The sequence below is a fragment of the Giraffa tippelskirchi genome, chromosome X (genome assembly GCF_054371585.1).
Source record: "Giraffa tippelskirchi isolate mGirTip1 chromosome X, T2T-mGirTip1v1.2.pri, whole genome shotgun sequence".
NCBI lineage: Eukaryota > Metazoa > Chordata > Mammalia > Artiodactyla > Giraffidae > Giraffa > Giraffa tippelskirchi.
Genome location: NC_137289.1, coordinates 56,340,233 through 56,367,672, shown reverse-complemented (window position 1 = coordinate 56,367,672; position 27,440 = coordinate 56,340,233). Strand labels below are relative to the sequence as shown.

Sequence of the window (27,440 nt, the reverse complement as noted above, 5' to 3'; positions counted from 1 at the left end):
CCCTGAAATAAATGCTGTGTGGTTACGGTGTATGGTCCATGTATATATTGTTGGATTCGTTTTGCTAATATTTTGTTTAGGATTTTTCTATTTATATACATCAAAGCTGTTGCCATGTCATTTTTTTTCCTGTAGTGTCTGTCTCTGGTTTTAGTATCAGGTTAATGATAACCTTGCTGCATTCTACTTTCCTTATGATTCCCTTGAAATGACATTTATTGTCATTTCAAAAAAAGCAACAATGTACACAATTTAATAGTTATTTTAACATATTAGCCTTTCAAATTGAGAAATGCAGTCGTTAAATGCAGTTAGGAACAAGTTGTTAGCTATTTTTAATAATTATGTATTAATTTTTATATTTTCTCAAGACTTTGAAATGGTTTATCATTTCACCATGTTGGAAAAATAACAAATTTTTTTTTACTGAGTTTTAAAAATTGTTTTATCACTTCAACATGCAAACAATGAACACATTATTAATTACTGTTACATTTTTCTTTCTTACTAAGTTTTTAAAATGCAATCTGTTTTCATTTCAACAAGGAAACACGATACACAAACAACTAACTATTTTTCTATTCTTTTTTTGTTACCAAATTTTTGACATTTTCTGTTACCCTTTCAACATATAAACACTAGGAACAATCTATTAATTAACAGTATTTTCTCTCAGTGACTGTTGAAATGCCTTATTTTATCACATTGACTTGTAAACATAGGAGCAGGTAATTATTTTAACATTTTCCTTACTAATGCTTTGAAATACAATGCTATCATTTTAACATATAACAATATAAAGAATTTACATTCTCTTATCTTTACTGTTTTTGAAATGCAGTATGTTATCAGTTCAACATGGAAACAGTATACATAAATGATTGATCAGTTATTCTACATCCTTTGTTTCTTATTAACTCTTGGATACACAGTGTGCATCTAGCACTTAGAGTACATCACATTTGAGAATAGCCAAATTTCTAGACCTCAGTAATCACATATGTTTAGTGTGCACCATACTGAACAGTGCAACTCTACTGGAATAGCAGACAGAATGAATACATACGGAACAATGTGTACCATGAAGCAACTGTACATGGTACATTAAGACAAAGAAACATCAGAATGAATCTACTTAAATGGGGAAATAAGAGAGAACAGAAAACCTATCTGAGCAGGCAACATTCAAGCCATGATGTGAGGACTGAGCAGCTATCCAACAGGACAAAAGAGGCCAATATCATTTGAGCCAATCATGTAAGGGAAAATGTTAAAAAAAAAAGGGGGGGGGAGGAGGGTTATGGGGGATAAATAAGTTCTCAAATGCTCTAGGGAAAACAGACAAACTAGTAAATGATAGGAGTATCTACACTTCGAGTGAGATCAGGGACTTTATTTTTTTTTTAGCATGTGCAAAAGTTCCTAAATCATAACCGACGCTTGGTGAACGTGTGTGGAATAGCCAGTAACAAAGCCGGGGTTCTGAGACCTGAAAATTGAGGCAGTAACATGCTGATGAATATGCCACTAGGTAGTGGGCATAGTCTGTTTCTTTTTACCTGCATATGCTTCCTGATAAACAACCTGAGCGAATCAGAAACAGAGGGAAATCTGCAGGTACCTAGAGGGTAAAATTCCTGAACAACTACCACCTCCAGGAAGAGTTTCAACAGACCTGAATTGTGTCAAGTGCCCATAAATGGATCAATGGACCAATCAGTGTGGAGAAGGAAATGATGTGATGTATAATGCCTCAGTCAGCATATATCACATAGTCATAACTTGGTTAGTAACGAGAAGAAGATGTAGAGGGCAGTGGGCAAGAGACCCAGAGGACGTTTCAAATTCCTCTATTTCCTTTTAAAGGTTTCTCTTTTATAGAGGTCAGTTACATATCCAACATTCCTAAACCCCAGTTTCCTGGAACAGTAGAACTTTGTATATGTATCTCTACAAACTTGGGCTTCAGGCAAAACAATGAACCCTTAACAGCCACGTATCAGTGATGAAACAACTCCTTATACAGTGGAAATTACTCAGAATAAGTGGCCCATTTCACGTGATCCTGGTGTAACATGTGAAGCATCGCCTTGACCTGGGCCTGAACTTCGGCAAGTTTCTGTCGGTTCAAGCTGCAAAGAAAATTCCAATCCTGGTAACAATGGACAGGAATGGGATACATCACATGCCTCAGCCTTGGCAAGGATGTCAAGTGCTGCAGGAGGCTCTTGAGCACAGGCATCGTAATGGGGTTGAAGGCAAATTTAAAGACGCGGAGGTGGGTACATTGGTTCAGGGTTGGGATGATGGCCGAGAGAATAGAATCAGTCATCATACAATTATTTATCTCCAGATGTTGCAGGGTGCCTGAGACCTTCTCCAGCAGAACCTGGAAGGGCTCATAAGCTTCTGAAAAGATTTGATTGTTATTGAGACTCAATACTCTGAGCTGGGTGGCCTGAGAGCTCTGGGACAGGGAAGTGACATCTCTGATAGAAAGGCCACAGAACGAGAGACACAATGTATCCACATGAGGTGGTAGGACTCTAAAGAGAGGAAAAGTAAGTTTATTTCAGAAGAATGACAGCAAAGTGCCCCAAATTACAGGAATATATTCCTCTAGAATAAACTGCTTATACTAGTTTTCAAAAGGTGGTTATCAATGTGGACTTGAGGATCAGACATTATAAATTTGTGACCCGGAGAAAGTTACTTTACCACTCTGAGGAACAGGGTTTTAACCTTGAAAATGCGCACAGCAGTAATTATTATTCATGGTTACAAGAAGGATTAAGTGAAAAAAATCACATGCACTTAGTATATACAAAATAATAAGTGCTGGATCTGGTTGACTTATTTGGTGAGGATGGGTCCAGGAAAGCAGGCAACTGAGGGTTTCCTTTAAGTACTTCCCAGATGGCAAGCTCTACATTCAAGGGTCTAAGCCTTCAGGAAAATACAGGAGCAAAATTATCGGGCAGTGTTAACTCTTGTGACCCATCCACAGGCATGTGCATTAGAGCTACAACTTAATGTTTCTCTATGAGTGCCTCCCCTTCCTCTCTAGAGAGCTATAAATCCAGGAGCAGAAGAACTGAGTGTTTTTCAGAAATCTATGTACAGACATGTTCTAACTGTCTGCCTGTGGTCACTGAATAAATGAGTGAGCAGAGCTTCCTTCACTAACCTCATCTGTCCCTCACCATAAGGTACCCCATTTTCCCCCAGCTAGATTCAAACACCCAGCAATGCCTATGCTGAGGTGGAAGGAGGAATAGGTTACTAGCAGCATAGGAAGATGCAAGAATGGGCCCTTCTGTCTTAACAATGAGGTTTTCAGGGAACCCAGATTTCTCCCAACCTCCTCACCTGAGTAGTTTGTGTAGTTGATCTCTGAGGCAAAAGAAAGACAACCTGAGCTCCTGGAGGTTTTCCAGCTGCCCAAGCCAGATGAGAATAGACCTGAAATTCCTTCCCTTATAAGACCCAAAGCTGAGGTTAGACAAACTAAGGCTGTGCAGGTGGATTTTTCCAGAAAAACGGGTCATGATCTCACTCAGATAAGCTTGATCCGTTTCCAGACGATCAATGCACCCCAGATGCAGAATCTGAAGGATCCGTCTGTTGGCAGACATTCTATTGATTTGCAGATCTCTGCAGCAGAGGTGCAAGTACCCAGAGCTCTGCTCAACTTTATTACAGAGGAAAGTGAGAAACTGCTGTGTTCTCAAGGTATTATTGAGGGAAATATCCACTAGTAATACCATGGTTTCCTGAGCTGACTCAACCTCACACCTGGAATTACCAATCCCAAGGCACCTGGCACTCTGCTGAGTGTTTTCTATGTTAAGGACAGTGTGCTGAGGGGATATGCGTGACTGTAAACACAAAGGGAATGCGATCCTGACGTGAGAGCATGTTGTCTTATACTTTGAGTTGTGCCTTAAATCTAGGATCCTCAGTTTGTGGCCCCTGTAAGGAAAGAAGACAGGACACATGAGATGTGGTTGATGGGAAGATAACCCAGCAAGATCAATGATGGGAAACAGGGAGAGAACACCTGAATCCTGGTTATCACTTCATCACCATTCACCAGGAAGTTCTTTCCACACAAACTGAGCATCTTTCATCCTTTCCCCACACTTCCTTCACCTCTGGTCATGCCTGGTCACCTCTGGTCTGTCTCAATGCCCATGTCCCACTTCTATGTAATCACACTCAAATGCATACATAGTACCCTCAATCACCTCTATTCTTTAATCAACTCTATAAGACAAGGAAATACTCAATGTGACCCCAACTGTTGAACTCACTGGCAAGTGTTGGGAGATGGTTAGATACTCCCCTGCCGCAGGCTACAGCATACCCTCCTGCTGACTCCCTATAAATCTTCTGGTCGTAAACTTACCTCAAGGATGAGTTCTGGGCTGGGGGGATTGGCAGACCATCAATCATGGCTTCCAAGATGTCATAGTTTGACTCTTGTGGCTTCAGTGACCCAAGATGAAGACAGTGAAAAGGCCACACCCTCACCATTGCCTTTAGGATCTTCTTATGCCCACCAAAGAAGGCAGCGTTGAACAATGGAACAAAGAGATCTCTTGGGATTTCCTCCAGAGCATGCATCACTGCAGGCTCACTACTCAGCAGACTCTTTGCAGCAAGCTCGAGGAGTGTGGCTGTGGTCTTTTGGTCCATCTTCACAAACCTGCTTCAGAGTGGAGAATATTAGAAGTTCTGAGAAGAAATATATAGTCTCTTGTTTGTTTTCGGGGATAGCTATGGACAAAATGCTTATTGAGTAAGTATATGGGTGAATTATATGGCCAACTTAAGTGACCTCTCCTCTGGGAATAGAATGAAAATAGACTTGCGAGTGTATTTAATTAAATATATGCACACATAACGCAGATTTACATAAGATAAAATGCCATTAGAGGTCATAGGTAAGTTGGCAGAAGCCGATCTTGACCATCCTCAATTTATTTCGTCCCCAAAAGATACAAACCAATAAGAAGGAAAATGTGCATCAGCATAAAACCCTCATAATTTCTTTAAAATTGCAAAAACTACTACAATATTGTAAAGTAATTAGCCCCCAACTAAAATAAATAAATTTATTAAAAAAAATAAAATGGAGAATGCCAAAAATTCAAAATAATTGTCAATAAAACAAAAATCATGAAATCTCAGCATGATTTTTCATACTCCCATGACTAGGCTTTGTGGTAAGAAGAAAGACAGACATAGAAATCTTCCAAGAGTTAGAGAAGAAGGAAGATGGGAAAGGGCTTAAAGCAGATCTAAAAATACAGTAGAATGACTAAGCACAGAATAAATCTAAAAATATTAAAAGGTGTCCTACAATATGAGAGCATGGACTACAGGGGAGGAATTCCTAATAGGAATTCTTTAAGGGTCATGGATTTATTAAAAGTGCAGTTTTTGAAAGATACAGCTTTTAGGGAAGAATAAGGCAATGAAGAAGGGAGAAGCCTCAGTAGGCACTTGGGTAATGATGGGAAAAATAAACAGAAGGGAAAATTAAGGCTCTTTCAATACATAAGAAAACCACAAATCAGAGTACTCATGACTTCTCCCTGAATCGCCAAAACAAACAAAATGAAAGGCTGTCATAAAGATTTTATATTCAAATAAAGAAGCTACTAGAGTAGAGATCAGTCTTCAGACTGGCCCCCTAACCCAGATGAAGCCCACTGCTGGATTTGGTATATAGAGTTTGATTGGAACAAAGCCACGATCTATCATTTATGTATTGTCTCTGAATGCTTTGGCACTGCAGTTGCGAAGTTGAGCAGAGTGACAGCAACACTGTGGCCCGGAAACTTACAATATTCCCTACACATCTCTTTACAGAATATTTGGCAAGTAATCTTCTAAAAGAAGAACTCAGATTGTGTTCCAACAGGTAATGAGGAGGAAAAATTCACCAAACTATGTCAAGGTGAGTATTTTACATGTAATATGAAAATGAACATGGAGGAAAGGGGAGAAGACTAATGCACAGAAGTTTTACGTTGTGAAAAAACAGAAAATGTGCAAGTAAAAATGAGAGAAGGGAGAAGAGTATAAGAAAATAGAACAACCTTTTTATCATAATGCAATAGGGGAGTGTTAAATGATACTGGAGGAAAAAATGCATAGACTAGAGAATAAAGTGTTAAAGAAATACGTGGTTCAGAATGAGTTTTAACAATGCATTAAACATGATGATTAGGGATACCAAAGGAGCATTTCATGCAAAGATGGGCTCAATAAAGGACAGAATGGTATGGACCTAACAGAAGCAGAAAATATTAAGAAGAGGTGGCAAGAATACACAGAAGAAGTGTAGAAAAAATATCTTCATGACCCAGATAATCACGATGGTGTGATCACTCACCTAGAGCCAGACATCCTGGAATGTGAAGTCAAGTGGGCCTTAGGAATCAGCACTACGAACAAAGCAAGTGGAGGTGATGGAATTCCAGTTGAGCTATTTCAAATCCTGAAAGATGATGCTGTGAAAGTGCTGCACTCAATATGCCAGTAAGTTTGGAAAACTCAGCAGTGGCCATGGGATTGGAAAATGTCAGTTTTCATGCAATCCCAAAGAAAGCCAATGCCAAAGAATGCTCAAGCTACTGCACAATTGCACTCATCTCACATGCTAATAAAGTAATTCTCAAAATTCTGCAAGCCAGGTTTTGGCAATAAGTGCACCATGAATTTCCAGATGTTGAAGCTGGATTTAGAAAAGGAAGAGGAACCAGAGATCAAATTCCCAACATCCTCTGGATCATCGAAAAAGCAAGAGAGTTCCAGAAAAACATCTATTTCTGCTTTATTGACTATGTCAAAGCCTTTGACTGTGTGGATCACAATAAACCGTGGAAAATTTTGAAAGAGATGGGAATACCAGACCACCTGACCTGCCTCTTGAGAAACCTGTATGCAGGTCATGAAGCAACAGTTAGAACTGGACATGGAACAACAGACTGGTTCCAAATAGGAAAGGAGTACCTCAAGGCTGTATATTGTCACCCTACTTCTTTAACTTATATGCAGAGTACATCAGAGAAACACTGGGCTGGGGGAAGCAAAGCTGGAATCAAGATTGCCAGCAGAAATATCAATAACCTCAGATATGCAGATGACACCACCCTTATGGCAGAAAGTGAAGCAGAGCTAAAGAGTGTCTTGATGAAAGTGAATGATCAGAGGGAAAAATTTGGCTTAAACCTCAACATTCAGAAAACTAAGATCATGGCATCTAGTCCCATCACTTCATGGCAAATAGATGGGGAAACAGTGGAAACAGTGTCAGACTTTATTTTTCTGGGCTCCAAAATCACTGCAGATGGTGATTGCAGCCATGAAATTAAAAGACCCCTGATACTTTGAAGGCAAGTTATGACCGACTTAGACAGCATATTGAAAAGCAGAGACATTACTTTGTCAACAAAAGTCTATCTGGTCAAGGCTACGGTTTTTCTAGTGGTCATGTATGCATGTGACAGTTGGAGTATAAAGAAAGCTGAGCGCAGAAGAATTGATGCTTTTGAACTGTGGTGTTGGACAAGACGTTTGAGAGTCCCTTGGACTGCCAGGAGATCCAACCAGTCCATCCTAAGGGAAATCAGCCCTGAATATTCATTGGAAGGACTGATGCTGAAGCTGAAACTCCAATATTTGGCCACATGATGTGAAGAGCTGACTCATTTGAAAAGACTCTGATGCTGGGCAAGATTGAAGGCAAGAGGAGAAGGTGACAACAGAGGATGAGATGGTTGGATGGCATCACCGACACAATGGACATGGGTTTGGGTGGACTCCGGGAGTTGGTGATAGATAGGAAGGCCTGCAGTGCTGTGGTTCGTGAGGTCACAAAGAGTCGGACATGACCGATCGACTGAACTGACTGAAACATGTCTTAATCATAAAACGTGAACATGTCTTAATCATAAAAGCAAAAACTCACAGTGAAGATATAATCCTTACAAATATTTATGCACCAGGAGTACTGCAAACTCCTTCAATGAGGTGGATGAAACTGGAGCCTATTATACAGAGTGAAGTAAGCCAGAAAGAAAAACACCAATACAGTATACTAATACATATATATGGTATAGTTAATCGGTAAAGATAACCCTGTATGTGAGACATCAAAAGAGACACAAATAAATAGAACAGTATTATGGACTCTATGAGAGAGGGCGAGGGTGGGATGATATGGGAGAATGGCACCGAAGCATGTAAATTATCATGGGTGAGGCAAATCGCCAGTCCAGGATCGCTGCATGATATAGGGCGCTGGGGGCTGTTGCGCCAGGATGACCCAGAGGGATGGGATGGGGAGGGAGGTGCGAGGGGGCTTCTGGAGGGGGAGAACATGTACACCCATGGTGGATCCATTTCAATGCATGGCAAAACAAATACAATATTGTAAAGTTAAAAAATAAACTAATTAAAAAGAAAAAGTAAATAGGGAAGCATATGTAGATAAAATAACAGTAATAAGAGAAAACAATAACAATAGAAGATTTAATACATCAAACTCAGTCTACGGCTGATCAGATTGTATGAGACTAGAGAACAGGGTGGTCCCGAGGTGGCAGAGGAATAGGATGGGGAAACCAGCCTCTCCTCCACAAATTCATCAAAAGATCATTTGCATGTTGAGCAACTCCCAAAAAGCAACTTCTGAGCACTGGTGGAGGACACAAGGCACCCAGAAATGTAGCCCAATCTCTTCGATAGGAGGTGGACAACATACAAAAGAAGAAAAGAGAGACAAAAGATTTAGGGACAGAGACCTGTCCTGGGGAGGGAGTGGTGAAGAAGAAGAATTTTCCACACAGTAGGAAACCCTCTCACAGGCATGCCTGTGGGGAGTTTTTGAATCTCAGAGGGGAACATAACCAGGAGAGAAAAAAAACATAGAATACCCGTACCTAACTGCAACAACACGTGGAGATGGAGAAGTTCACAGATGCTTGCATCCGCCACCAGCAAAAGGGCCTGGGCAGGGAGGCGTGGGCTGCATCATCGGTCCTTAGGGTAAGAACTGGGCCTGAATGCCCTGAGGACAATCTGAGGGACCTAATGTGAGATAGCAACCCAAACCATGGGATCGCCAGAGAGACCAAAAAAAAAAAAACCCTTTCCCATGAAAGGCTCTAATGCCGCACAGTGACCCCTGGCACACTCACAGAAGAAATGATTGTGCAAATATTAAAGGAGAGGAAGCCAGCTATTGTATAGGGCCCTCCATCCCCGGAGACAGAGAGGTAGGTTTGTGACACCCAGGGCCAGAAGGCAAGGAGCTGCTGCAGTCTCGGCCCCAGAGACCACATCTTCCACCAAACAGTGAGCAGGCTCCCAGTAGCTAACCATGTATTCCAGAGATCCTGGATGGTTCACACCTGCCACGTATGTCACAGCCTGAGATCAGCTCCTGAGAGGAGACACGTGGCACACCTGGGGCTGTGCTCTTGCAGCACACCAGGGCAATCAAGTGGCTGTAACCATTGGGGTGCATAAGACGCACGACCCACCTGGGACAGTGCACTAGCCAAGCACCTGGTCGCCTGAGCTGCTTGGACATGGGAAGGGCACAAAACACACAGCCCATCTGGGTCTGTGCACCTGTGCAGCACCCAAGAACCTGAGTGGGAAGTGCATGAAATGCAGGGCGCACTTGGGACAGTGCCCTTGCAGAGCACTCTGGAGCCTGAGCAGTGTGGACCCAGAAAGTACACGCCACTGTGGGCTGGGGCCAAACCACTGTGGTCCATCCACTGTGATCACTCCCCACACGTGCCAGTGGTATATGTTTGCAGTGTCCCTCTCTCCCCACAACACAAATCAATAAGTGAGCCTAAATCAGTGGCCACATTCACTCCCTCTTGTCAGGGTAGAAATTAGACACTGAAGCGATCTGCAAACAGAGGATGCCAAAATAAACAGAGAAGGGGGAACTGCTCTGGAAGTGACAGGTGCAACAGATTAAAACACTGCAGCTAATGCTGAGACTGTGAATAGACCTTGAGAACAAGTATAAGCTGAAACAAGGGATCATCTGACACTGAAGTGACCCCACACTGCCCATAGTAGCTCCAGACATATTCCTTGATATAATTTCAGTATTATCACTTTTTAACTTTTTTAAAAATTTCAAAACTTTTTTATTCTTTGAACTTTCATTTGATAGCCTACAATTACCTTTAAAAACACTTTTTTAAACAAATAGCATATATATATTTTTTATTTTTGTGATTGATTTTGCATTTATTTTTATATTGTAGTTTTGAGAGTCTAACCCCTATTCGACGTTTTTAAAATATTATATCTGATATTTGTTATCAATTTTGTACCTTTAAGAATCAAATCTTTAGTATCCATTTTCACTTAGGGATTTTATAACCGGCTTATCTTCTCTCCCCATTTTTCACTCTCCATTTTCTCCTCCAGGCTACCTCTATCTCCTTCCTCCCTCTTCTCTTCTCTACATAACTCTGTGAATCTCTCTGGGTGTTCTGAGCTGTGGAGAGCACCTAGGGATTTCATTAATGGCTGATTGCCCTCACCACTTTGGTCACCCTCTTTTCTCCTCCTGGACCCCTCTTGCTCCTTCCTTCCTCTTCTCTTCTCTACATAACTATCTGAATCTCTCTGGGTGTTCCCGGCTGTGGAGAAATGTTTCACCATTAACCTAGGGGTTTCATCTTCTGTGATGTATAGATGAAGAAGTCTTTAGCCACTGTAAGAGTCAGACCAAAAGCCACATGCAGGACCTTTCACTCCAGAACGTTAGACTATATGAGAGCTCCGGACTCCAGGGAACATTAATAGACAAGAGCTCACCCAAAAGTCTCCATATCTGCACTGAAACCAAGATCCACCAAAAAGACAACAAGTTCCAGTGCAAGACACACCATGCTAATTCCCCAGCAAAACAGCAACAGACCCTGAACATTAAAGAGGGGTACCTAAAGCCATGCCAAAGCCATAAACATGCCAAAACTCACTCCTGGACACTTCACTGCACTCCAGAGAGAAGAGATCCAGCTATGCCCACCAGAACACAGACACAAGCTCCCCAAACCAGGAGACCTTGACAAGTCACTGGTCCAACCCCACCCACAGGGAGCAGACTCCAAAATTATAAGGAACCATGAACTTCCATCCTGAAGAAAGGGCACCCGAAAGACAACAATCTAAACAAAATGAAAAGGTAGAGAAATATTCAGCAGGTGAAGGAACATGACAAAAACCCACCAAACCAAACCAAAGAGGGGGACATAGGGAGTATACCTGAAAAAGAATTCAGAATAATCAGAGTAAAGATGATCCAAAATCTTGAAAACAAAATGGAGTTACAGATAAATAGACTAGAGTCAAGGATAGAAAAGACCCAAGAAATGTTTAAAAAGGACCTGCAAGAAATAAAGAAGAGTCAATCAATCGTGAACAATGCCATACCTGCAACTAAAAGCACTCTGAAGGAAACCAACGGTAGAATGACTGAGGCACAAGAGAAGTGAGGTGGTAAATAGAATGGTGGAAATAATAGAAGCAGAGAAAGTCTTAGACAAAATTCAACACGTGATTATGATAGAAAACTTCTCCAGAAAGCAGGCATAGAGGGAACATACCTCAACATAATAAAACTCATATACAACAAACCCACAGCGAACATTATCCTCAGTGGTGAAAAATTGAAAGCATTGCCCCTAATGTCAGGAACAAGACAAAGGTGTCCACTCTCACTACTACGATTCACATAATTTTGGAAGTCCTAGCCACAGAAATCAGAGAATAAAAAGAAATAAAAGGAATCCAGATTGGAAAAGAAGAGGTAAAACTCTCACTGTATGCCGATGATGTGATCCTCCACACAGAAAACCCTAAATAACCACCAGAAAATTACTAGAGCTAATCGATGGTAATAGTAAAGTTGCAGGATATAAAATTAATACACAGAAATCCCTTGCATTCCTATACAATAACAATGAAGAAATAGAAAGAGAAATTAAGGAGACAATCCCATTAACCATCGCAATGAAAATAATAAAATATTAGGAATAATTTTACCTAAAGAAACAAAAGACCTATATATAGTAAATGCTAAAACACTGAGGAACGAAATCAAAGATGACACAAATAGATGGAGAAATATACCACGTTCGTGGATCGGAAGAATCAATATAGTGAAAATGAGTACACTATCCAAGGCAATCTATAGATTCAATGCAAACCCTATCAAGCTACCAAAGGTTTTCACAGAACTAGGACAAATAATTTCAAAAAATGTATGGAAACACAAAAAACCTCCAATCTGGGAAAGAGGAATTGAAGTGGAGGAAACAACCTTCCTGACTTCAGACTATACTCCAAAGCGAAAGTCATCAAGACAGTATGGGACTGGCACAAAGACAGAAATATAGATCAGTGGAACAAAACAGAAAGCCCAGAAATAAACCTGTGCACCTATGGACACCCTATCTTTGACAAAAGAGGCAAAAATATACAATGGAGAAAATAGCATCTCTTTAACAAGTGGTGCTGGGGAAAATGGTCAACCACCTGTAAACGAATGAAACTAGAACACCTTCTAACACCATACACAAAAATAAACTCAAAATAGATTAAAGATCTAAATGTATGGCAGGAAACTAAAAACTCTTAGAGGAAAACATAGATTAGAACACTCTCTGATGTAAATCACAGCAAGATCCTCCTGGACACAACTCCCAGAGTAATGGGAATAAAAACAAAAGTGAACAAAGGGGGCCTAATGAAACTTAAAAGCTTTTGCACAGGGAGCAGTCTCTCAGAGCTATCTGAGATGCTGCCTCCTGGGCTGACCTTCCTCCCCCCTCTCTATGTATCTCTGTGAATCACTCTGAGGGTTCCAAACTGTGGAAAGCACAGAGGGAAGTGCTTACTGGCTAGATTTCTCTCTCCACATTTGAATTCCCCTCTTCCCCTCCTGGTCACCTCAACACCACCCCCCCCACCTCATCTCTCCATGTAACTCAGTGAACCTTTCTGGGTATCCCTCACTGTGGAGAATCTTTTCAACATTAACCTAAAAGTTTTATTATTGAGGCTGTATGGAAGGAGAAGTCTTGAGGCTACTGCAAGAATAAGACTGAAAGCCAGGGGAAACATTAATTAATAAGAGACCATCCAATAGCCTCCATAAATACACTGAAACCAAGCTCCACCCAAGAGCCAATAAGTTCCAGAGCAAGACATACCACGCAAATTCTCCAGCAACGCAGGAACATAGACCTGAGCATCAATATACAGGCTGCCCAGAGGCACACCAAATCCATAGACATCTCAAAAATTAATACTGGTCACTCCATTGCACTCTAGAGAGCAGAAATCCAGCTCCACCCACCAGAACACCGACACAAGCTCCCCCAACCAGGAAGCCTTGACAAGCCACCTGTCCAACCCCAACCGCAGTGAGGAACATCCACAACAAAGAGGAACTTCATACTACCAGAATACAGAAGGGCCACGCCTAACACAGCAATCTAAACAAGATGAAAAGGCAGAGAAATACTCAGCAAGTAAAGGAAAATGAGAAATGCCCACAAAGCCAAACAAAAGAGGAGGAGATAGGGAATCTATCTGAAAAAGAATTTAGAATAATGATAATAAAAATGATCCAAAATCTTGAAAGCAAAATGGAGTTACAGATAAATAGCCTGGAGACAAAGATTGAGAAGATGCAAGAAATGTTTATCAAGGACTTAGAAGAAATAAAAAGGAGTCAATATAGAATGAATAATGAAATAAAGGAGATAAAAGACACTCTGGAGGGAACCAACAGTAGAATAACGGAGGCAGAAGATAGGATTAGTTAGGTAGAAGATAGAATGATGGAAATAAACGAAGCAGAGAGGAAAAAAGAAAAAAGAATCAAAAGAAATGAGGAAAACCTCAGGGACCTCTGGGACAATATGAAACGCCCCAACATTCGAATCATAGGAGTCCCAGAAGAAGAAGATAAAAGGAAAGGCCATGAAAAAATACTCGAGGAGATAATAGTTGAGAATTTCCCTAAATTGAGGAAAGAAATAGTCACAGAAGTCCAAGAAACCCAGAGAGTTCCAAACAGGATAAACCCAAGGCGAAACACCCCAAGACACATATTAATCAAATTAACAAAGATCAAACACAAAGAACAAATATTAAAAGCAGCAAGGGAACTAATGCATATATATGGAATTTGAAAGATGGTAACAATAACCCTATATGTGAGACAGAATAAGAGACACAGATGCATGGAACAATTTTATGGACTCTGAGGGAGAAGGTGAGGGTGGGACGTTCTGGGAGAATAGCATTGAAACATGTATATTATCATACGTGAAACAGAACACCATTCCATGTTCGATGCATGTGACAAGGGCTCAGGGCCGGGGCAATGGGATGATCCAGAAGGATGGGATGGGGAGGGAGGTGGGTGGGGGGTCCAGGAAGGGGAACACATGTAAACCCATGGCTGATTCATGTCAATGTATGGCAAAAACTATTACAATATTGTAAAGTAATTAGCCCCCAACTAAAATAAATAAATTTATAAAAAAAATAAAATAAAATAAAAGCAGCAAGGGAAAAACAACAAATAACACACAAGGGGATCCCCATAAGGATAACAGCTGATCTTTCAATAGAAACCCTTCAGGCTAGAAGGGAATGGCAGGACATACTTAAAGTAATGAAAGAGAATAATCTACAACCCAGATTACTGTACCCAGCAAGGATCTCATTCAGATATGAAGGAGAATTCAAAAGCTTTACAGACAAGCAAGAGCTGAGGGAATTCAGCACCACCAAACCAGCTCTCCAGCAAATGCTAAAGGATCTTCTCTAAACAGGAAACATAGAAAGGATGTTTCAACACGAACTCAAAACAACAAAGTAAATGGCAACGGGATCATACTTATCAATAATTACCTTAAATGTAAATGGGTTGAATGCCCCAACCAAAAGACAAAGGCTTGCTGAATGGATACAAAAACAAGACCCCTATATATGCTGTCTACAAGAGACCCACCTCAAAACTAGGGACACACACAGGCTGAAAGTGAAACGATGGAAAAACATATTCCATGCAAACGGAGACCAAAAGAAAGCAGGAGTCGCAATACTCATTTCAGATAAAATAGGCTTTAAAATAAAGGATGTGAAAAGGGACAAAGAAGGACACTACATAAAGATCAAAGGATCAATTCAAGAAGAAGACGTAACAATCATAAATATATATGCACCCAACATAGGAGCACCACAATATATAAGGCAAATACTAACAAGTATGAAAGGGGAAATTAACAATAACACAATAACAGTGGGAGACTTTAATACTCCACTCACGCATATGGATAGATCAACTAAACAGAAAATTAACAAGGAAACACAAACTTTAAACGATACAATAGACAAATTAGATTTAATTGATATTTACAGGAGTTTCCACCCCCAAAAAATCAATTTTACCTTTTTCTCAAGTGCACATGGAACTTTCTCCAGGATAGATCACATCCTGGGCCATAAATCTAGCCTTGGTAAATTCAAAAAAATTGAAATCATCCCAGCCATCTTCTCTGACCACAATGCAGTAAGATTAGACCTCAATTACAGGAAAAAAAGTATTAAAAGTTCCAACATATGGAGGCTAAACAACACGCTTCTGAATAACCAACAAATCACAGAAGAAATCAAAAAAGAAATAAAATTATGCATAGAAACGAATGAAAATGAAAACACAACAACCCAAAACCTATGGGACACTGTAAAAGCAATACTAAGGGGAAGGTTCATAGCAATACAGGCGTACCTCAAGAAACAAGAAAAAAATCAAATAAATCAACTAACTCTACACCTAAAGCAACTAGAGAAGGAAGAAATGAAAAACCCCAGGGTCAGTAGAAGGAAAGAAATCTTAAAAATTAGGGCAGAAATAAATGCAAAAGAAACAAAAGAGACCATAGCAAAAATCAACAAAACTAAAAGCTGGTTTTTCGAGAAGATAAACAAAATTGACAAGCCATTAGCCAGACTCATCAAGAAACAAAGGGAGAAGAATCAGATCAACAAAATTAGAAATGAAAATGGAGAGATCACAACAGACTCCACAGAAATACAAAGGATCATAAGAGACTACTACCAACAGCTATATGCCAATAAAATGGACAACTTGGAAGAAATGGACAAATTCTTAGAAAAGTATAACTTTCCAAAACTGAACCATGAAGAAATAGAAGATCTTAACAGACCCATCACAAGCACGGAAATCGAAACTGTAATCAGAAATCTTCCAGCAAACAAAAGCCCAGGACCAGATGGCTTCACAGCGGAATTCTACCAAAAATTTAGAGAAGAGCTAACACCTATCCTACTCAAACTCTTCCAGAAAACTGCAGAAGATGGTAAACTTCCAAACTCATTCTATGAGGCCACCATCACCCTAATTCCAAAACCAGACAAAGATGTCACAAAAAAGGAAAACTACAGGCCAATATCACTGATGAACATAGATGCAAAAATCCTTAATAAAATTCTAGCAAACAGAATCCAACATCATATTAAAAAGATCATACATCATGACCAAGTGGGCTTTATCCCAGGAATGCAAGGTTTTTTTTAACATCCGCAAATCAATCAATGTAATACACCACATTAACAAATTGAAAGAAAAAAACCATATGGTTATCTCAATAGATGCAGAAAAAGCCTTTGACAAAATTCAGCATCCATTTATGATAAAAACCCTCCAGAAAGCAGGAATAGAAGGAACATATCTCAACATAATAAAAGCTATATATGACAGACCCACAGCAAACATTATCCTCAATGGTGAAAAATTGAAAGCATTTCCCCTAAAGTCAGGAACAAGGCAAGGATGCCCACTTTCACCACTACTATTCAACATAGTTTTGGAAGTCTTGGCCACAGCAATCAGAGCTGAAAAAGAAATAAAAGGAATACAGATAGGAAAAGAAGAAGTAAAACTCTCACTGTTTGCAGATGACATGATCCTCTACATAGAAAACCCTAAAGACTCTACTAGAAAATTACTAGAGTTGATCAATGAATATAGTAAAGTTGCAGGATATAAAATTAACACACAGAAATCCCTTGCATTCCTATACTCCAATATTGAGAAAACAGAAAGAGAAATTAAGGAAACAATACCATTCACCATTGCAACAAAAAGAATAAAATACTTAGGAATATATCTACCTAAAGAAACAAAAGACTTATATATAGAAAACTATAAAACACTGATGAAAGAAATCAAAGAGGACACAAACAGATGGAGAAATATACCGTGTTCATGGATTGGAAGAATTAATATAGTGAAAATGAGTATACTACCCAAAGCAATCTATAGATTCAATGCAATCCCTATCAAGCTACCAATGGTATTTTTCACAGAACTTGAACAAATCATCTCACAATTTGTATGGAAATATAAGAAACCTCGAATAGCCAAAGCAATCTTGAGGAAGAAGAATGGAACTGGAGGAATCAACCTGCCTGACTTCAGGCTCTACTACAAAGCCACAGTCATCAAGACAGTATGGTACTGGCACAAAGATAGAAATATAGATCAATGGAACAAAATAGAAAGCCCAGAGATAAACCCACGCACCTATGGACACCTTATCTTCGACAAAGGAGGCAAGAATATACAATGGAAAAAAGACAATCTCCTTAACAAGTGGTGCTGGGAAAACTGGTCAACCACTTGTAAAAGAATGAAACTAGAACACTTCCTAACACCGTACACAAAAATAAACTCAAAATGGATTAAAGATCTAAATGTAAGACCAGAAACAATAAAACTCCTAGAGGAAAACATAGGCAAAACACTCTCCGACAGAAATCACAGCAGGATCCTCCATGACCCACCTCCCAGAATATTGGAAATAAAAGCAAAAATAAACAAATGGGACCTAATTAAAATTAAAAGCTTTTGCACAACAAAGGAAACTATAAACAAGGTGAAAAGACAGCCTTCAGAATGGGAGAAAATAATAGCAAATGAAGCAACAGACAAACAATTAATCTCAAAAATATACAAGCAACTTCTGCAGCTGAATTCCCGAAAAATAAACGACCCAATCAAAAAATGGGCCAAAGAACTAAACAGACATTTCTTCAAAGAAGACATACAGATGGCTAACCAACACATGAAAAGATGCTCAACATCACTCATTATTAGAGAAATGCAAATCAAAACCACAATGAGGTATCATTTCACACCAGTCAGAATGGCTGCTCTCCAAAAGTCTACAAGCAATAAATGCTGGAGAGGGTGTGGAGAAAAGGGAACCCTCTTACACTGTTGGTGGGAATGCAAACTAGTACAGCCACTATGGAGAACAGTGTGGAGATTCCTTAAAAAACTGGGAATAGAACTGCCATATGACCCAGCAATCCCACTGCTGGGCATATACACCGAGGAAACCAGAATTGAAAGAGACGCGTGTACCCCAATGTTCATCGCAGCACTGTTTACAATAGCCAGGACATGGAAGCAACCTAGATGTCCATCAGCAGACGAATGGATAAGGAAGCTGTGGTACATATACACAATGGAATATTACTCAGCCATTAAAAAAATACATTTGAATCGGTTCTACTGAGATGGATGAAACTGGAGCCCATTATACAGAGTGAAGTAAGCCAGAAAGAAAAACAACAATACAGTATACTAATGCATATATATGGAATTTGAAAGATGGTAACGATAACCCTATATGCGAGACAGAATAAGAGACACAGATGCATGGAACAATTTTATGGACTCTGAGGGAGAAGGTGAGGGTGGGACGTTCTGGGAGAATAGCATTGAAACATGTATATTATCATATGTGAAACAGAACACCATTCCATGTTCGATGCATGTGACAAGGGCTCAGGGCCGGGGCAATGGGATGATCCAGAAGGATGGGATGGGGAGGGAGGTGGGTGGGGGGTCCAGGAAGGGGAACACATGTAAACCCATGGCTGATTCATGTCAATGTATGGCAAAAACTATTAAAATATTGTAAAGTAATTAGCCCCCAACTAAAATAAATAAATTTATAAAAAAAAAAAAAAAGCTTTTGCACAAAAAGGAAACTAAAGCAAGGTGAAAAGGCAGCCTTCAGAATGGGAAAACATCACAGGAAATGAAGCAACTGACAAAGAATTCATCCCCAAAATGCACAAGCAGCTCATGCAGCTCAGTACCGGAAATATAAACGACCCAATCAAAAAGTGGGCCGAAGAGCTAAATAGACATTTCTCCATGGAAGGCATACAGATAGCTACCAAACACATGAAAAGCTCAACATCACTCATCAGAGAAATGCAAAGCAAAACCACAATGAGGTGCCATCTTACGCTGGTCAGAATGGCTGCTATCCAAATGGCTACAAACAATAAATACTGTAGAGTGTATGGAGAAAATGGAATCCTCTTACACTGTTGGTGGGAATGGAAACTAGTACATCCACTATGGAGAACACTGTGGGGATTCCTTAAAAAACTGGAAATAGAACTGTCATTCGACCGAGCAATCCCACTGCTGGGCATGCAGACCAAGGAAAACAGAATTGAAAGAGACACATGTACATGTACCCTAGTGTTCATTGCAGCAGTGTTTACAACAGCTAGGACACAGAAACAACCTAGATGTCCATTGGCGGACGAATGGATAAGGAAGTGGTGGTACATGTACACAATGGACTATTACTCAGTTATAAAAAAGAACACATTTGAGCCAGTTCCAATGAGATGGATGAAACTGGAGCCTATTACATAGAGTGAAGTGAGTCAGACAGAGAAACACCAATACAGTGTATAGACGCATATATATGGAATTTAGAAAGATGGTAACGACAACCCTATATGCAAGACAGCTGAGAGGGACTGATGTAAAGAACAGACTTTTGGACTGTGTGGGAGAAGGTGAAGGTGGGATGATTTGAGAGAATAGCACTGAAACATGTATATTACCATATGTGAAACGGATGACCAGCGCAAGTTCGATGCATGAAGCAGGGCACTCAAAGCCAGTGCTCTGGGACAACTCAGAGGGATAGGGTGGGATGGGAACTGGGAGGGAGGTTCAGGACTGGGGGACTATGTAGACCCATGGCTGATTCCTGTTGATGTATGGCAATAGCCACCACAATACTGTAAACTAATCAGCCTCCAATTAAGACAAACAAATTTACAACAACAACAAAAAAAGACTAGAGAATATACACTTGTTAGTGATGGATTGTAATGATCTCACAGAGATGATATCATTAATTTCTATAAAGTAGAAATGTTACAAGCAGTCTTTTCTAATCCCAATGCAACAATAGTTGATAACAAAAACTGAAACAGAAAGGCTTTTCCACCTGAAAATTTTTTAACTTTTCTTTAAAAGTTCTGAGTTCAAGAAATACAAAGTCAAGTTATAAAGAATGACTATGAAAAACTATATATCAGAATGTATGGGAGACATTTATAGCAGTGATCTGAGTCAACTTCACCGCCATAAACCCATTTATGTGTAAAAATAAAGGAATGAAGATAAATGACTTAAAGTCTGGCCTCAGAAAATTGAAAAGAAAACCTAGGAATAAAAGAACAACTAAATAAAACAAAAGATAAAAGCAGAAATGAATGAGGCACAAAATTGAATAACAAATTGAAATCCTGTTTTTCAAAGCAGACAAGCCATAAGCTGGCTTGATGAAGGAAGGAAGATCACAGAGAAAGACAAAGTAATACGTGAAAAGATGAAATAATCATTGAATCTTAAAACCTGAGGGATTATTTGTCAACCTATATTTGTATCAACTTGAAAATCTACATGAAATAGGTAATTTCCTAGATAAATACAGACTACCAAAAGTCTGACTCTAGTGTTAGAAAGTTTAAATCAGCCAATTTTCACAGAAGAAATGGATAAAGTTATTATAAGAATTACCCCCACGAAGCACCTTGCTCAGATGTATTTATTGGTGAATTCTAGTAAACTATCAAAGATCAAATAGTACCAAAGCTTTATGACTTGTGTAAGAACGTTCGAAAGGAAGAAAACTTCCCTAACTTCTTTTAGGAAGCAAGTAGGATACTAACACATACACATAGATACCAAAACTCTAAATAGAATATTAGCAAACGGCCAACAATACATTTAGAAAGTAATATACTGTGACAAAGTGGGATTTATTCCATTAATACAAGGCTGGCACTATATTAGGAATTTCACTGATATCATTCACCACGGTAACATATTTAAAGACAAAGACCCTGATGTTGAGAAAGATGGAAGGCAAAATTGTAGGGGGCAGCAGAGAATCAAATGGTTAGATAGCATCACTGACTCCATACACATGAATCTGAGCAAACTCTGGGAGACAGGGGAGGACAGAGGAGCCTCAGTTGCAAAGAGTCAGACATGACACAGCAACTGAACAACAATAATCATATGACTATCACCATAGATGCCAAACCAATCTTTGGGAAACTTCAATAGGCATTCATGTTAAAAAAGAGAAAACTCAAGAAATAGGAATCAGGGATGCATTATGACATGATAAAAGCTATATAAGAAGCTCCTCATGCAAGTACTTTATTTATATAAGTACTTTATACCGGAGGTTTTCCAATAAGGTCAGGAATAACTGAAGTATGCCTACTACATCACTCCTGTTCAGTCTTCAACAGCAAGCACTAGTCAGTTGACTAGAGAAACCAAAAAGATTTTTAAGAATGGAAAAGGAGAGGTAAAGCCACCTCTATGTGCAGGTGATATCATAGCACACCTGAACAGTCTTATAGAAACCATGACAAATTAACTAAAACAAAGAGAATTCAGCAAGGTAGTAGGATATAAAGTTACATACAAAAATTATTAGTCTTTGTTTCTACACACACACACACACACACACACAGAGCTGGAGGACACTTTAGGAGAGAAAATCCCATATACAATAGCGATAACAAAGAGTAAATGTATAGAAATAAACTTAACGAGAGCATCTATACAAGGATAATTTGTAAACACTTTCGAACAACATAGAAGGAAACTTGAATAAGTAGAAAGATTTTGAATGACCTTAGATAGAATAACTCAGTATTAAAAAGATATTCATTCCCTCTAAACTTATGTATACATTGAATATAATCTCAAAAATATCAGTGAACATTTTTACCAGTTAGGGCAATGGATAATTTAGTAAATATTTTTTAAAAAACAAGCAAGAATAGCCAGGATATAAGTAAAATGGAAAACCTATGAGTGAATAGTAATCATATCAGACATAAAAGCACACTATAAAGCCCCAAACTTATACCAGTGGGGTACCAGTACAGGAATAGACAAATAGGCCAGTGGCAGCGAATAAAAAACTCAGAATAACACCAGTTATAGTTGGGGATTTTAGTATATGGTCCGAAGGCATGTAAAATCACTGAGGCAAAGATGAACATTTAATAAATGATGCTGGAATAACATTAAAAACATTAGTGTAGATCCATCATCTCCCATCCACAAAAATAAACTGTAAATGGGTTTAGGAATCGAAACAAGAAAATGAAACCAGAACAAAATCTTGAAACTATGGCCGAATTCTTCTTCAATATCAGCATTGGGAAAGGCTTTCTAACTCTGAATGAAATTTCCAGAGGTGGTTAAAGGAAAGAACATTCTATGTGACTAAAAATGATTTTTTAATGTAAGGCAAATGAAAGTGAAAGTGGCTCAGCCATGCATGACTCTTTGGCACTATGACTCTTAGGGACTCCATGGAATTCTCCAGGCCAGAATACTGGAGTGGGTAGCCATTCCCTTCTCCAGGAGATCCTCCCAACCCAGGGATTGATCCAAGGTCTCCTGCTTTGCAGGCAGATTCTTTACCAGCTGAGCCAGCAGGGAAATCCAAGAATACTGGAGTGGGTAGCCTATCTGTGCTCCAGAGGATCTTCCCGACCCAGGAATTGGACCGGAGTATCCTGGCTTGCAGGCGGATCCTTCACCAGCTGAGCTAAATTAAAAGGCATTGGAGAAACTGGGATAAAGTATTTGCAGGATGTCCCACAGACAAATGAATAATAGTCCAAGTATACACAGAGAAGTCAAGTACTGCAGGGCAAAGGGCTAATATTTCCTCAGAAATATGGGAAAAGTTATGAATAGAGAATTCGCAATATATATATATAATGTGTCACTTCCTCATAATTAGACAGATACATACTAAAACAAGGGCTTTCCTGGTGGCTCAGTGGTAAGGAATTAACCTGGCATGCAGGAGATGCAAGAGACTCGGGTTCAATCCCTGGGTGGGGCAGATCCCCTGGAGAAGGTAATGACAACTCACTCCAGTCTTCCTGCCTAGAGAATCCCATGGACAGAGGAGCCTGGCAGGCTACAGTCCATGGGGTTACAAGAGTCAGACACAACTGAGAAAGTAAACCACCACCATACTAAAACAACACGGAGATATCATTTCTCACCTACAATGACAATAAAGGTCACAAAGATAGAGAAACACATTCTGATAGTGAGGCAGTGAGGAAAGAATCCCAGTGGCCAGTGGTACAACTCTTCTGGAGAGAAATTTGGAAATACCTAACATAACTACAGATGCATTTAACATTTGGCCCAACAATCCTACTGCTGGGAATAAAACTTGAAGAGATATTTCTACCAACACAAAAACACGTGTACCCAGGGTTATTCACTGCAGCATTGTTTGTATTAATAATTACGAAATGTTGGAAACAACTGAAATGCCCCTATAGAAGCCAGTGTAATCCAATGTAGCTGTAAAAAAGAATGAAGGAGTACAGAATAAGGAGTTATTTTTTAATGGAATGCTGTTTATTGCAAAAGGAAAAGTGCAAAAAAGCTGTAGAAAATGCTATCTTTCATTTAATAAACAATGGAACATAAGACAACCCATATGTATCTGTTCATTTGTGTAGAGTAAATACAGGGAAGATTCAACCAGATAACCAGATTGGTTATCTACAGGGGGACTGTTTGAAAGAAATGGGGAATGGGAAGGCTGTAGAAGGCATGGGGAAAGAATCATACTCCTACAGCATGTGTTTTTGTGTAGCCCTGAGTTTGAATCACAGTAGTGTTTCACATATCCCAAGATTAAGTGAAAAATTAAAATGAACTAGGATATGCGGGGAGAGGGCAAGCTCAAATTAGAAACACCAACAAATTAACCTAAATAGATTACAAATGAATGCCTTAACCACAAGAGAAGGGGTGAGGAAGAAAATAGCTAAGCTAAGCACCTTGGGGGAACAGTACTTTGATTGCATCCTCTGAGGCTTAAGATATAAAGAAGTGTACACAAACACAAGTCATCAGATCCGCTGCTAACAGGTGTGTTTTTGTGTTCAGTCACTAAGTTGTGTCCAACATTTTGCGACCCCCAGCTCTGTAGCACCAGGTCTCCCCACCCTTCACTATCTCCTGGAGTTTGCTCAAATTCATGTCCATTAGGTCGGCCATACTATCTAACCATTTGGTAGCATTTCTGCAACTACATCGTGTATAATCAGGTGTGAACAAATAAGTAAATACTGAAGATAAGGAGAGCCAGGTGAGACAAAGAAGTTACAAATAAGGCTAGAGTGGATTGTTGATATATCGCATCAACCATCACAATATTGTAAACTCATTATCCTCCAATTAAAAGTAAGTAATTAATTTAAAAAAAAGAAGTATCAGTGTGATCTCCTGGCTTTCACTATCTACAGAAATAGCTAGAGAAATTCCAATGTATTTGGAAGTGTAAGCATATACACAAAATGTATTTCCTTCACTTAGGAATGGAGAAGGAGGACCTAGCTGCAAGGAAACGCCAGTAGCAATGAACACGCAGGGAGATATCAGCTACTAAATGTCATTTTCCAAGGAAAGGAAACATGGGTTTTGGCAGAAGTGTTCTGATTTCAGGGTCATGGTGGGGAAAGAAAAACAAGAGATGAACAGGAATATCTTATAACACCAGCAGGGAAGTACACAAAAAAGAACCAGGTCATGCTAAAAGAACACAAACCCCACAAGAAGGAGTTCCTAATCACCAAAGCTGGAAAAAGGCAAGAAACTAAATAATGATATAATTTGATTATAAGTCACAATATAATGAAGCTATTCACAATTCAATATTGACATAAAGAATTTGATTACTTGATTTGATAATTAGAAAGGCATTCTATAAAATTTTATAATTTGAAAATTTATAAAATTATGAGGGGAAAAAAGACAGCTCTACAGAATTCCAATGAACAAATATGATAGGAATAGGACATAGAAAGTCACCTTTTAGTCATATTTGTTGTAGGCAAAATCAACAGATGAATTGTAAAAGCGGTGAATGAAAGTCTGAGAAGAATCCTATCCCTCTTTTTGGCTCCCAGCAAGAACTCCCCTAGCCCCAAAGCAGCCTTATCACAGGAACTAGCCACAGTGTCTGCTTGCCCCTGATTATCAGGTTTCAGTTCCCCACCAGCCCACAGAAGTATTCAAACAAGCTAATCACATCTTTCCTTGGGAAGCAAGGGTCACCTCCTCGTCTTGTTACCACAGATTGCCTCCCACAGCCCTGCTTGTTCATTCTCTTCCAGAGCATGACTTCCCTGAGGCTCGACCTGGCCAGTAGTGTCCTCTGCCCTCAGGCGGTGAGGGCAGTGAGTGAACATTACTGAGAAGCTGTTGCGGGTAGCACTTGTCCAGTGTGTATGTTCAGCAGTCACCCCCAGATCCCTATGGTAGAAATCACTCCATCACCATTAGAATGAAGGAGAGGAAATAAAACAGGTATTATCGCCAAAAATGTGTAACTTTCATTTAATCCTAAGAAAACACCAACAAACCCAAATTGACAGACATTCTATAAAACACCCCACCAGTATCTCCAAAACTGTCACCGTTGGGAAAGACCCAGAAAGCTTGAGGAATTCTCGGCCTGGAGGAGACTAAAGAGAAATGATGGCCAAATATGGTATGCTGGGATGCTGGGACAGAAAAAGGAGATCACCGCGATAAATGGTAGACTTCAAATAAAGTATGTAAATTAGTTAATAGTGCTGCATCGATATTAATTTCCAATTTTCATAATTTTTCTATGCCTATGTAAGATGTTAACATTATGGAAATCTGGACGAAGGCTTTCTATACTGTTTTTTGCAAACATTTTTCGGGTCTAAAGTTATTTCCAAAAAATTTTTTTAAAAAAATCACTCACTGCTGAAAGGAACCATAATGATATCTGTGTGATAAATTGATTCAGTCTTGTCTGACTCTTTGCCACACTATGGACTGAAATCTACCAGGTTCTTCTGTCCATTGGATTATCCAGGCAAAAATACTAGAGTGGGTTGCCATGTCCTCCTCCACGGGATCTTCCCGACCCAGGGATCAAAGGCAAGTCTCTCATGTTTCCTACATTGGCAGGTGGCATCTTTACCAGCTGAGCCACAGGGGAAGCCCCACGGTTATACTATAAATCTCACTTTTTAGTAATAGTTTAACCAATTGAAATACGGTTAGGAGGAGGGATATAAAGATGGATAAATGTTCGTGCCTCGTGATCCATTAACAAACTATTTCAAAGTGGTTTGAAAGTGAGAGTGTTAGTTTCTCAGTCATGTCTGACTCTTTGCGCTTCCACGGACTGTAGCCTGCCAGGCTCCTCTGTCCATGGGATTCTCCAGGCAAGCATACTGGAGTGAAAAATAAAAAAAAAGAATACTGAGGTGGGTTGTTGTGACCTCCTCCAGGGGATTGTCCTGACCCAGGGATCGAACCTGGACTCTGTATGTATATATATACACACAGAGACACATATGCGTGTATATACACCCACACATATATACAAACATGCATCTCAACATTTAGAATTTAAAGTTTGGCGTATCACTATGAACCACAGAAATAATTCGATGCAAAGAAATATGATATTTTAAAGGAACGCAACATGATCGAGGGATTTTATTTTGTTTTTTTTGGATCGAGGGATTTTAAAGAGAGCAAGAAATGATTAGTCACAAAATTGAAGCTAATCACAGGTAAGGAAAGAGGGTTGTACAGAGGGTGGACAGGAGAGTTGGCCGGTGAGCAATTCAATCGATCGCCTTTCTTATTAATCCCCAAGCTTTGGTCCTAGGTAATTTCATTTATATCAGTAGAGACGTAGTTTATAGAAAAAATACTGTTGAGATGTACCTGACTGGAAGAAGAGTCGGAAAATAGTTGAGACGTCCAAGACCCCAGCAGTGGCAGCGCGTTCCTCCCTCTCCTCAGGTCGCCGCCAACAAGCCGCAGTGCTGGAGGCAGCTGGCGGCTTAACGGTTTCCGCCGCAAGCTAACCTCGCCAGAAGAGCACGTGATTGGTGTAGTTCCG

At 39.6% G+C, this 27,440-nt stretch overlaps 1 protein-coding gene across 2 annotated transcripts; it reads right to left on the bottom strand.

Annotated features, from left to right (window-relative positions):
• Positions 1–311: 311 nt before the first annotated feature.
• Positions 312–27,440, bottom strand: LOC145536934 (melanoma antigen preferentially expressed in tumors-like). Of its 2 annotated transcripts, XM_081567247.1 has the most exons (5): positions 27,263–27,357; positions 8,955–9,102; positions 4,409–4,708; positions 3,370–3,972; positions 312–2,546 (listed from the first exon to the last, which is right to left on the bottom strand). In XM_081567247.1, exons 3-5 carry the CDS (start codon positions 4,696–4,698, stop codon positions 2,033–2,035), a joined length of 1,407 nt encoding a protein of 468 aa, XP_081423373.1. In that variant the 5' UTR covers positions 4,699–4,708; positions 8,955–9,102; positions 27,263–27,357; the 3' UTR covers positions 312–2,032. The 2 variants fall into 2 exon arrangements, with proteins under 2 accessions (XP_081423373.1, XP_081423372.1); XM_081567246.1 differs by lacking the exon at positions 8,955–9,102 and having other exon boundaries at positions 27,263–27,440.